At 37.4% G+C, this 11,544-nt stretch overlaps 1 protein-coding gene across 1 annotated transcript; it reads right to left on the reverse strand.

Annotated features, from left to right (window-relative positions):
* LOC18777636 (probable inactive shikimate kinase like 2, chloroplastic) lies at positions 4,043-11,222 on the reverse strand. Its single transcript, XM_007209160.2, has 8 exons — positions 10,774-11,222; positions 10,230-10,420; positions 9,956-10,150; positions 9,598-9,659; positions 8,525-8,591; positions 8,304-8,422; positions 5,503-5,679; positions 4,043-4,432 (listed from the first exon to the last, which is right to left on the reverse strand). The coding sequence occupies exons 1-8, from the start codon at positions 11,029-11,031 to the stop codon at positions 4,323-4,325; spliced, it is 1,179 nt and encodes a 392-aa protein (XP_007209222.1). The 5' UTR covers positions 11,032-11,222; the 3' UTR covers positions 4,043-4,322.

Below are 11,544 nucleotides of genomic sequence, written 5' to 3' on the forward strand. Positions count from 1 at the left end.
ATTTTGATTATTGAGACTATGAATATTTTGGGTTGTGGAATTTATGCTTTTGGGAGTTTGATATCTATGCTATGAATAAATATTTGGGTATATTGGAATATTGAGAATTTGGAAAGAAAAAAAAATTGATTTAAGGGAGGGTATATTATTTTATATATATAGGTTTGTGAAATGCACCATCATATGTACTTCCCCGGCTCTTGGATACTGAAAACAGTGGTTATTTGGAAACATTGGTCACTTGGTTACTTTGGAATCCTGGCACCTTTGATCGGGTGTGCAGTAGACCTTGACAAGCAGTCTGCACGCGTAGGACTTTTCACAGACGCACCAATATTAAGGATTCTGCTATGTGGTTTGGTGAGCCCAGTCCCCTAGTTGGACGGCTCGTTCCTTAGCCACATGGTTATTGATGATTCTTCCATGCAGTCTAGTCAAACAATCCCCATGTTGGATTGTTTTCCCTTGGTACATGATGTGTACTATCATATGTACCTCCCCTTAGATACTGATACTTGAAAACAGTGGATATGAATACTTGGATATGTCGGAACCTGGGCACCCTTGGCGGGGTGTTTCGTAGGCCCTTGGTCGGGCAGTCTGCGTGCATAGGAATTTTCACAGACGCACGAGTATTGAGGATTCTGTTGTGTGGTCTTGTGAGCCCAGTCTCCCGGTTGGACAGCTCGTTCCCTAGCCACATGGTTATTGAGGATTCTCCCATGTGATCTAGTCAAACAATCCCCGTGTTGGATTATTTTCCCCCGGTACATGATGTGTACTATCATATGTACCTCCCCTTAGATACTAATAATTGGAAACAGTGGATATGGATACTTAGATATGTCAAAACCCGGACACCCTTGGTGGGGTGTTTTGTAGGCCCTTAGTCGAGCAGTCTGCGCGCGTAGGACTTTTCACAGACGCACGAGTATTGAGGATTTTGCTGTTCGGGCTGGTGAGCCTAGTCCCTCGGTTGGACAGCTTGTTCCCTAGCCACATGGTTAATTGAGGATTCTTCCATGTGGTTCAGTCAAACAATCCCCGTGTTGGATTGTTTTCCCTTGGTATATGATGATGGTATGAGGTGTGCATATATATATATATACATATATATGTGTGGGAAAATATGTGGATCCGTTTCTGGGTTGGGGTTTCTTGAGCATGTGCATGGTGAGTGCTCTGCATAGGCGTGATCATAGTTTTGATGTTTGGACAGTGTTGTTTTGCAACATACGTCTTGGATAGGGTATGGTTGCGGGAAAGAAATGATTTTGAAAAAATAACTCGAGTTTCAGAGTAATTGGTTAGTTTTAAAGGAGTTACGCATAGTATTTGTGAGTTTATATAGGGAAATGGTTTTGAGTTGAGTCATGGAAAGAAAGGAGTTGTTAAAATATTTAGTTATATGCCTTGTGTGGATTGAAGTTGAGAATGAATCTAAATTAGATTATGGGTTTTACTTGGACAATATCTGTATGTTTCTAAATTGTGATTCTTTTTGTCATAACGTGTGGCTTAATCCCTTACAAAAAGGTACGTAGGTAGCATGTGGTTTAACCTAGGTGCAGCCGCAAAATAAACTATTTGAGCTGTGCTTGTATTGTTCTAAGTGTGAAATTAATTTTGGAAGGAGAAAGGTATTTTCTAATTGCTATTATGATATTTGTTATAGGTGCATGGATTTACAAAGGAGTTCAAAAGCAAGAACGTTTTATAAAATGTTTGGTTATAAGGCTGGAGGTCTTTTGTTTGTTGTGTGTGATGTGCTTTGTACATGCTAAAGTTTGGTGATTTTAAACTGTGTTTTTAACTGGTTGAAAATTTTGGTAAAATCCATTTTTCAGGGGAGACTCCGCTGAAATTTCAGTAGAAGCCTTGGCCCTCTTTTCCTTCGTTTTAGGGGATATTGATGTTTCTAATTAGTAAGTGGACCTGACATCGGTTGGATGTCGAAAAAACCATAGGATCTATCACGTATTCCGAGGAATTCGGGACGGGTCCTATCACCTTTTAATTCTTATAACCTTTCTTTTATTCTAATAGGTGTCCACCAAGGGCTAAACATGCAAAGGGTTCACTATTCTTAACTGGTGATTATGGTAATTAACAAAATTTTAATAGGTTATAAAACATTGATTTTTTATCAGTTGTGTTGATTGACTTCAATCCTCAAGGTACTTTACTATTATAATTATATGGGTTAATTACAGTTTTTGTCACTGAGGTTTGACTGAAAATCAATTTTAGTCAACGTGATTTTAATTTTCCCGATTTTGTCATTGTACTTGCAGTCGTTAACAAATCAAGTTCAAGTCTTCATTTCCATTAGTTTGATAAGGACTTTATTTTCCTTTTGTCCTAACCCATCATCAGAAGCCGTGTAAAAGCCCATTTCTTTGTGTAAAAGCTTAGAATCTGAGAGCAAGAGAGTCTGAGAGCAATGCACAACAAGGAAACACATTGCATGTAAAATTTTATAAAAGCAATGCAAACTATCAATCAAAAACCATTCCAGTAGCAGAATCACCAGAGGTAGGTTAATTGTACGTAGAACAAAAAATTCATACACTCCAATATAAACCTTACACAACCCATTTGACAAAAACCCCAGCCGACAAAACCAAGCACATGACCATCAATACCAACTGAATCCAATACCACAAAGACGCTAACTTTTTTTGGGAAAGAGGAAATAGGGCTCCATCGGCTCCTCAAAACCCTCAATCGGTCCGCAATTGCCTTTGTCATCTATTGATGCTTTTTTTGGGAGGTCAACTTAGAGAGAAGGGGATTGTCTTCAGGAGGGGAGAAGGTGAGGACCTTCGGTAAGGGAGAAGCCCACAGAAGACAAAGTAGGAGAAATAGTCGTTAAGTTTCGGACACCAGTGTAGTGCCGGCCGAAGGCTCTCCGATGCTTAAGTGAGCTAAGAGTAGTAACTTTGGCAGAGTAACAGTAAAAGTGAGAAAGTAGTTACCCTTTTTACTTGGGCACTGTTCCCTATTTATAGGGAAGTGAAGTAGGAGGTTTGCACAAAGTTCCGATGTGGGACTTTGTGCAAGTGGCTGTGGTGGTGGCACGTGTCCTGGAGATTAGGTTCGGCAATTGGGAGCTTCAGCAATTGGGAGCTTCGGTAGGTGTCTGGCACCTCGGAAGAGTGTCTTCCTTCAGCAAGGAAGAAGGCTTGTCTGCCTTTGGTGCTAGTCGCTTTGAGAATGGATATGCTCGGTTGATTATGGTGTAAACATCATCTTCACTCCCAATTCTCACAATCAGCTCCAGCACCACCTCTCCCGAATCCTCACGTTTGTCATAGGTCAATGAAAACCTAGGAATTTGGCCTCACAAATCCCAATTGACCCCCTTTTCGGTTAGAAACTATGAGAAATTTGGGGAATTTGGAGCCCTAGGAGAGAGATTGTGGCGAATGTGAGTGGTTTGGTGATCAATCAAATAGCCGTGTGGCCATGAAGACTGGTAAGTGCACATAGCAATCAATGGGCTCATTTCCTCGTGTAAAAGCCCTTCTCTCTACATTATGAGCTTTTACACAGCTTCTGATGGTGGGTTGGGACAAAAGGACAATAAAGCCCCTACCAAACTGACGGAAATGAATGCTTGTACCTGATTTGTTAACGATTGCAAGTACAATGACGAAATCGGAAAAATTGAAATCTTGGTGACTAAAATTGATTTCGAGCCAAACCGAGTGACCAAAATTGTAATTAACCCTAATTATATTATTAAGGTGCTAAACAGATTCCAGCGAGGGATAATTAAGACTATTGATTAGTTGGGACCATATTGAGCTTTCATCTTCTATCCTCCTCCAACGGCGTAGTTTTCTGACTTAACAAAAATACTAACATTATTTGGAAAACTGTCGAAGAACCTAGTTATGAACAACATTTAAACAATGAACAAGAACTTGAAGGATCGACATTGCTGCTCAAGTCTTGTGACATGATGACTCTGATACCATGAAGAGACAAGATTTGATCTAGTTCAGACTAGTGAAGCTCGAGATAGATGAGGTCAATATTTCACCTAATTCGATTTGTTTCCCAATGGTGCTTCTATTACTTTTGTATCCTGTGTTTGCATGATAATGAATTACTTACAAGATAGCTTGTATCCCGGCAGAGTAAACTATAAGCAAATTACAAGAAAGGTGATTTCTTTTTCCATGGTTTACTTAAAAGAAAACGAGCATCTGCAGTAAAAGACAACGGTGAGATACATATACGAGGCTATGTCCAAACTCAACCAAAACATCTTCAAGGACAATCGTCCTACAATCGTTAATGTCGTGCAATTACTGTTAGAATCCACTAGGAGAAACATCATCTCCAGCTGATGGATCCCAACCAGGAGGCTTGATGTTTGGCCAGTCACCTCGGCAGCCCAACCTTATGTAGAGGCTCTTCTTACCTTCAAAATAGACCACGAACAAAAAGGATTGTCAGTAACAGGCATCAGACAGTCTACATACATAAAAACAACATCAGCTTTGTATTGTTTGGAATGTTTTTGAGGCTTCTTGGGGTTGAACATCTATATTTGACCATTCAGTTCAATGTGATTCAAATGGGTGCGCACAAAATTAAGCAATACCAACTCTCAAAGTTGCCACCTTTTTGAGGTTTCACAATCTTATTTAAGGTCAATGGCATAAGCAACGCAACTCTACTATAGAATACAGTTGTACCTCAGAGTGTTCATGATCTTCAAAACAACAGGTCTTTGATGGAAGAAATATGTGCAGTTCTATTTATGTAGTCAGCCAAATTTGCTTAGTTACGTTCCACTTTTTTGTAATTTTTAAATCCAATCTTACCCTTGAACAAAACAGTGAACAATAATCTAAAAAAACGACGTCTCGGCTAGTAGGCTTCTCCCTCTCTCCTCCTTGGTACAGAGGCATTATCTACCGTGGCTTTCTTTTTCTTTTTTAAAACATAATAAAGTTCCTTTGGTTAGAGAAATAAAAAAGAATTGAGGGTTAATAAAATAAAAGATAGACAATTGCAAAACAGTAGCTTCATTATATATAATTTTTTGAAATAATTGAGTACATTTGGGGTCTAAAGAAAACCCCCTAAAGAATAACAGCACATCTGACCAAAAAGAACAAATAGCGGCACAACTACTTTGTTTCCTGAGTGAGTGCACAGTAAACACAAAAAAAGTTATAAACATTATGACAGTGAAAGAATCCTAATTCAGTTTTTAAGTTTCAGAGTAATTTTAGTTGTGTCAAAGATAAGGAAGATGTAATTAGACATCCACTACAGCTTCCCATCTTGCAAACCAAAGTCAGGATTAGATGTCCTGGTAAGAAGCCTATAAACAAGAATGGGTTTTTGTTAATTAACTTTCGATTTTTAGCATTTTGTTAGAAGAAGTTGCGTAAACTGCTTCAAGTTAGTCCTTAGAGGAACAGTCATTGTAGCATAGCAAGCTCAATGTCTAAAGGATAAATATCATTAATTTCTTCTTACCTGGAAGTTTCTTGTCTGATAGAATTAATTGTTTAAGGGCACTCAAGCATCCCTCTGCCACACTTTTAGTATGATCTGTATCCCAACCCTGTAGCTTGACAACCACGTCTGCGTTTGAGTAAGCTAGTATGCCATCTTTAATATGACTCCTGGCCTCTTCCTTTGCTGAATCTTCATCTGCGTAGAGAATTTATGAAGAAACATTCTGATTGAATTTAATAACAAAGAAATGAGCTACCGCTACAGATGTGGCTGATTAAATCTAGAGTTGAATTGGATGGTTCCAGAGCAGTTTATCTTTTTCTCATACTCATAAACTCTAGATGCTTCATTTTTGCCTTTACATTTTATCAATGCCTGACAGAAGTATTTATCTTTTGCGCCTCAATCCCAAAATTTGGTTTTTAACTACTCAATTAGTGAGACCAAATGTGTTTGATGCTCAATCAGTTCTATAGCTTGAGTTGAGATCACCTTTTGACATTGTAACAAGTATGTATAACTCAAATTGGAAGCTCCGGGTTTAATAAGCTGAGCCAGGCGCTTCAGCTGATGGAGGGGGCAGGTCCAGAAGGATACCCTAATGTTTTACAACCTAGCCAACACAGACCCACATGGTGGGTTCATACTAATAAATGCTCTGGTGTCATATGCAGAACTGTAAAATGGGTTACTTATCATAAATTAATTTTCTGTAGTAGATGTTAAAAAACTCTTTAAACGCAATACCCTAATACTTTCCTAAATACCAATCTGTCGGAAGCTCCATCAGCTGGCAATGTATCACATGGTCCTATAGACGCAAAGTAAACAAGAACCATTATCTTCCAGAAATTATACAGATGGCTGGGTATGGACAGGGAAGTATAAGAGAATTTGGCATAAGGAAAGCCCATGTGTGACACACGGGCACCTAAGTTCATTAATTGTAATGTCTTATCATCATTGCTAAAGATGGTTTCCTGGTTCCAATGGCTAGAGCTATCTGTGGGTAAGAATGACTGCTTGCACATATATAGAGGTAGTTACATGTAAGAAAATGTACCCTTATACCGATCCTCCCAGGCCAAAGGTCTTCATCTACCAATATTAATGCAGGAGCAAAGTTTAAACAATGTAGGGCTAGAAAAAAGGCTGTTTCTACAACTATCAGCATATTGCCCCATCCTACAAGTTTGCTGGCTATGACCCATGTAAACAATGTAGGCCAACCTCATCATATAAATACTCAGTTGGTGATAAGTCTGGAGGAGGTTCTTGAAAGAAGAAAATTAAGTATAACAGGAAATTGGAATTCTGTCTATGATAAACTAAATTATTTTTGTTAAGTAAATTAAAGAATTACTGACTCCATTCATACGATGGAACTGAAATGCAACAAGCTTTGAAGTGTGAATAATGAAGAAGTGTCCATTCATTCATTATGCCACAAACACATGGATTAGCCAGCCATGAGAATGAATAGTGAAGATGATGCAGAATGCATATTATTATTTTCCTAATTCTACTTGGATTAGTTTTCCTATTATTAGCTTTCCTAATTCTTAAAGATTCCTTGTTGTTGAAGGATCTCTTACTAGTTAATTTGCTTTCCTATTTCTTAAAGTTTACTTTTCCTTTTCCTAGACTAAAAAGGGTTTTGCCTCTATAAATAGAGTTGTTTTTAATCTTTTAAGGCAGGCTTGATTAATGAATAAATTTCCTTACTTTAAACTCTCTGATTCCTTCCCTTTCCCTTCGTCTTTTTGATCTCTAATTCTTTTCCTTGATGTCTTATTTCTTCTCTGTTCTATTGCTTAAGTGTTTACTCTAAAACCTACGGGCTGTTCTACATCAGAAGAAGTGTTCATTCACCATGTGTTCATTCAGTTTTGTGTGAATATAAAACAACAATTGGTTGACATTCAAACTTCTTAAGCTTTCGAGAACTATGGTACAATAACAAAATTTATCATGACATCAGAGCAGGAGATCCTAAGGTCGGACTCTTGCAATTATAACCACTCAATTTATGTTCAATCGCGAGTAGGAAGAGCTATTCTGACCGTTAAACAAATTTTGAACATTAGAGGCTGCAACTAAACAGTTCGATGCTTACTCAATTCTATGAGATAAGGCTCGCATATCCTGACGAATAACTAATTTGCACTCCGCAATGAAAACCCCCTATGAACACAGATCCAAGCATAACTTGTACTGAAATTGAAAGACTCCGATACATATGAAAATGATTAAAAAATGGAGAGATCCGTGAATTTGCAGTGAAGTATGGGACAAAAAGATACAAAATAATTGTTCGCCCCCTTCTTGTGATGACTTATACTTCTATAAACAATGGTAAACTGAAAAATTTATCATGGTATTAGGGTGGAAAATCCTGAGTTTGGATTCAAGCAACCATAACCTCCCAATTTATGTTGAATTTTACGTGCGGATGGGAAGAGACCCACATATGAGGGAATGGTAAAATATAGAATAGTTGTTGATCCACATCCTTATGACTTACACTTTTTTCTGTTCTTGTTACAAATTACAATGACTTCTGCTTTTTCCTTTTTCTTTTTCCAGTTACAATGACTAATGCTTTTTTTTTTTTTCAGTTGCAATGAATTATGCTTTTGAGAACAATGGTAAACGAACAAAACATATCAAGTTTATTGCAAACTCTAATCAGCCTGCATAGCTTCTTAATAATACTAGAAAATAACGTACAATCATACGTTAAGCATGACAGATAATGGCAGCAGTACCAGTTGCTTGTTGAAAGAAAATCAATGAAGAAATGATCAAAGAGAAATTACCTGTAGCTTCAGTTTGGGACAGCCAGACAGTAAATCCGGCATAAAGATGGCGCCATTTACCAGCCCTTCTAGCAGCTCCCTGCTGCCCTCCTAATGTTGCAACTACTGCTCGAACATGACTGCAATACCAACAAAGCTCATTGTTTTCAACCCCCCCTCCAACCAAATCCCCCCCCCCTAAAAAAAAAAAAGGAAAATTAAATTCTATTGACATATAGTACCTACTTAAACTTTGTAATATAGCACTTTCTGCTTCTGCTACAGAGTCAGAACCTTCAGCAAGCAGCCCTAAAATTGATTAAACTTGTTAATAATAGGTGATAGTTTTTGTACAATATCAACTTATTTCAAGTCTTGTTTCATTCCAATCAAACAAATACAGGGCAACTAATAGCAATTAGATCATTTTTTTCGAATAGAGTGCTGGGTAAAGTAAACATCCACAAGTAGATCATAGGACGTGATTAACGGATAAATGAGGTAAATACAAATATTATTGAAGGCAGGTATTAATAACAGTGAGGAAGACAAAATCATATGTAAATATGAAGACAGCATAGAGATCTGATGCAGAAAACACAGGTTGGATAGGAACAGAAGCAATTTTCCAACTTATTCATAAAAAACTTAGAGGATAATGAAAACAACACCAAAAAATCAAAATTCACTTTTAACGTTGTTTTGTTATAACCCTATGTCAGACAGTCAATTTATAATTCATAAGAATTCATAAGTACAGGAAAGAACTCAATCATATAGTAGAAAATTAAAAGGATTATTCCTGTTTTAGTGAAAAGAAAATCAAAGGTTGTAGACACATTTGGTTTGCACCAGAGGGGTCTAATACAGAATAATGAAAACTTTTGTTTCAGTTACAAGGGAGACCAAAGGGGAGGGGAGATTCAAACTAAGACATTGCATGGGGAGGGGGGTTTAAATGCTCTCAACCACCAGAGGTACAAGTGCCCACCACAATAATGTAAACTCATTGTTGCATAAATTGTTTACACATTTGTACTACGTTAATGCTTGGTTAGCCATCACCCTCATCATTCACAACAGAATTGTTTTCTACTACAGTTATGAACTTATATTGCACATAACCTAAAATTTTGGTGATTCATTTAGTGCACACCCCGGGAAGAAAGATGACAAGGATGGTACTGACATTGGTCACAGAGTCACAGCTAGTTCAGGTTTCAATAATGTGCACGTCATGACTCATGAGCTTGTAGATCAAAGGAAGAAAGGATAGTGAGTTGAGGTTTGACAAATGAACCAAAAAAATACTCACATGAATCAATGCTCTGCTTGGCAAATGTTTCCAGCAACTCCTTCGTACTCAGTGGTGTATATCTAAAACCAAATGAACCAAAGAAAACTACTGAATATAGGAAGACTCAGAAAATCAAACCAAGGAAAATTTATAGATATTTGAATATGGGGACAGAGCCTACAGTCATGCAATTGAATCTTGCTTCCCACTATAAACAGCTACCCTCACTAGCAGCTAGTTAAATAGTTATTCAGATGTAACTACAAAATGGTAACAGAATCATTATAACTACATGTGAAATTTGGGGAAGCTTGAAATTAACAATTAGATGTATCCCAATCTTTTCTTCAAAATAGTTTTGAACAAAAAGCCATACCCAAGACCAACTGCAAGTTCTTGAGCCACTTTCTGGTTGATTTCAGTTGAATCCCCAACAATGTAAATTGATGCTCCTTTCAGAAGTTGCATAGATCCCAGTGTCAGAGACTCCCAGGACTCCATAATATCAGGCCATTTCAATTCTGGATCCTGCTTTTTCAAGTTTATAACTAGCTCATCATCATCTATATACCTGCGCAAAACAAGAATTACCCATCTAAACAAGTGATCTACATTGTTATATAATTTCATGTGCTTTAAGTTTCACAAACCATATTGTTTCAGCAGGCTTTATTTTATCAAACAGATGATTAGTTTCCATATGTGTGATAAGAGACCCAGAGTGCTGTACTTTTATTGTCAATGAGGTGCCATTTGCATCCACAAAAATATCTCTACTGCTTTGGATATTTTGACCCCCAAGCTGTAATCTCAATTCCACCTCAGAAGAACCATCAAGAAACTGTAATGAGGTAAAATAAAATCCAACTGGTGTAAGAACAACAAAAAAACATAAGTCACTCAAGGAAAAGGGATCATTAATCTATGTAAGAATTTTGCTTGAGTTCTTATTAGAGTCTATCAACATATGTTCAAATAGAAGTTGCAAAGGAACTCATATTCTTGTGAGTAATTTGCAAAGGGAACTCATTTTCAGCAATTGTAATTCAACCATCTCCAGACTCAGCACTGAAGCAAAAACCTAGGATGAAAAATTATAATTTTTTAATCAAAAATTCAAAAACAGCAGAAAACTCCTCTTTTTTTTCCTTCTTTGAAAAAAAAAAGTTGTCACAGAAGCAAGGGAGAGGGTACCTCGTAGTTCTTGCTGGGGACGGGGATGGTGGAGAGACTCTGGGAGGAGACTTTGGGACTATAAGAGGTCTTTAGGTGGCGGCCATTTCCGAACAAAAGGCGAGGACTTGGGAAATAAAGGTCGGTGAGTGAGAATGAGATACAACTCCATTTGGGTTTGCAGAGTTTCTGGAGGGAAGAGAGCTGTGAGGTGTTGATTGGATTTTGCGAGAAACTGAAACCAGAGCAAGTGATGGTAGAAATTGTTGTATCCACCATTTCGGTTTTGGTTAAAGGAAAACAGAGAACTTGGATAAGAAAGTGGTGCTGTGAGTGAAGGTTGAGATATGCCTGCTATGCAAGAAAATGGGGTTTTTTATTTTATTTTATTTATTTTTCATAAGAGAGAAATTTTGCAACAAAACTATATCGGTCTTCAGACAAAAATAAATAAATTTATAATAAAACTCATGGCAACGTCTACGGTAATTTTTTTTTTTTTTTTAAAGGGTTCGTGGATTTCTTTTTTTTCTTTTTTCTTTTTTCTTTTTTTTTTTCCTTTTTTTCCCAATCGTTGGAAGGGGGAGGAGGGATATCAGTTAAATTGGTTCTCTACAAATTTTTGCCAATATCAAGTGTGGAATTTTAATGATAACATGACTCTCTTTCCTTGCTCGTCAAACTATTTTTGTGCCTGAACTTCAAACCCCAAAAAATCTCTTCTACTGAACTTAGTCCTTTGCAAGTGGTGAAGCTGTTGAAATTGGTGTTGCAGCTTAGACCATCTCCAAT

The sequence above is a fragment of the Prunus persica genome, chromosome G5 (genome assembly GCF_000346465.2).
Source record: "Prunus persica cultivar Lovell chromosome G5, Prunus_persica_NCBIv2, whole genome shotgun sequence".
NCBI lineage: Eukaryota > Viridiplantae > Streptophyta > Magnoliopsida > Rosales > Rosaceae > Prunus > Prunus persica.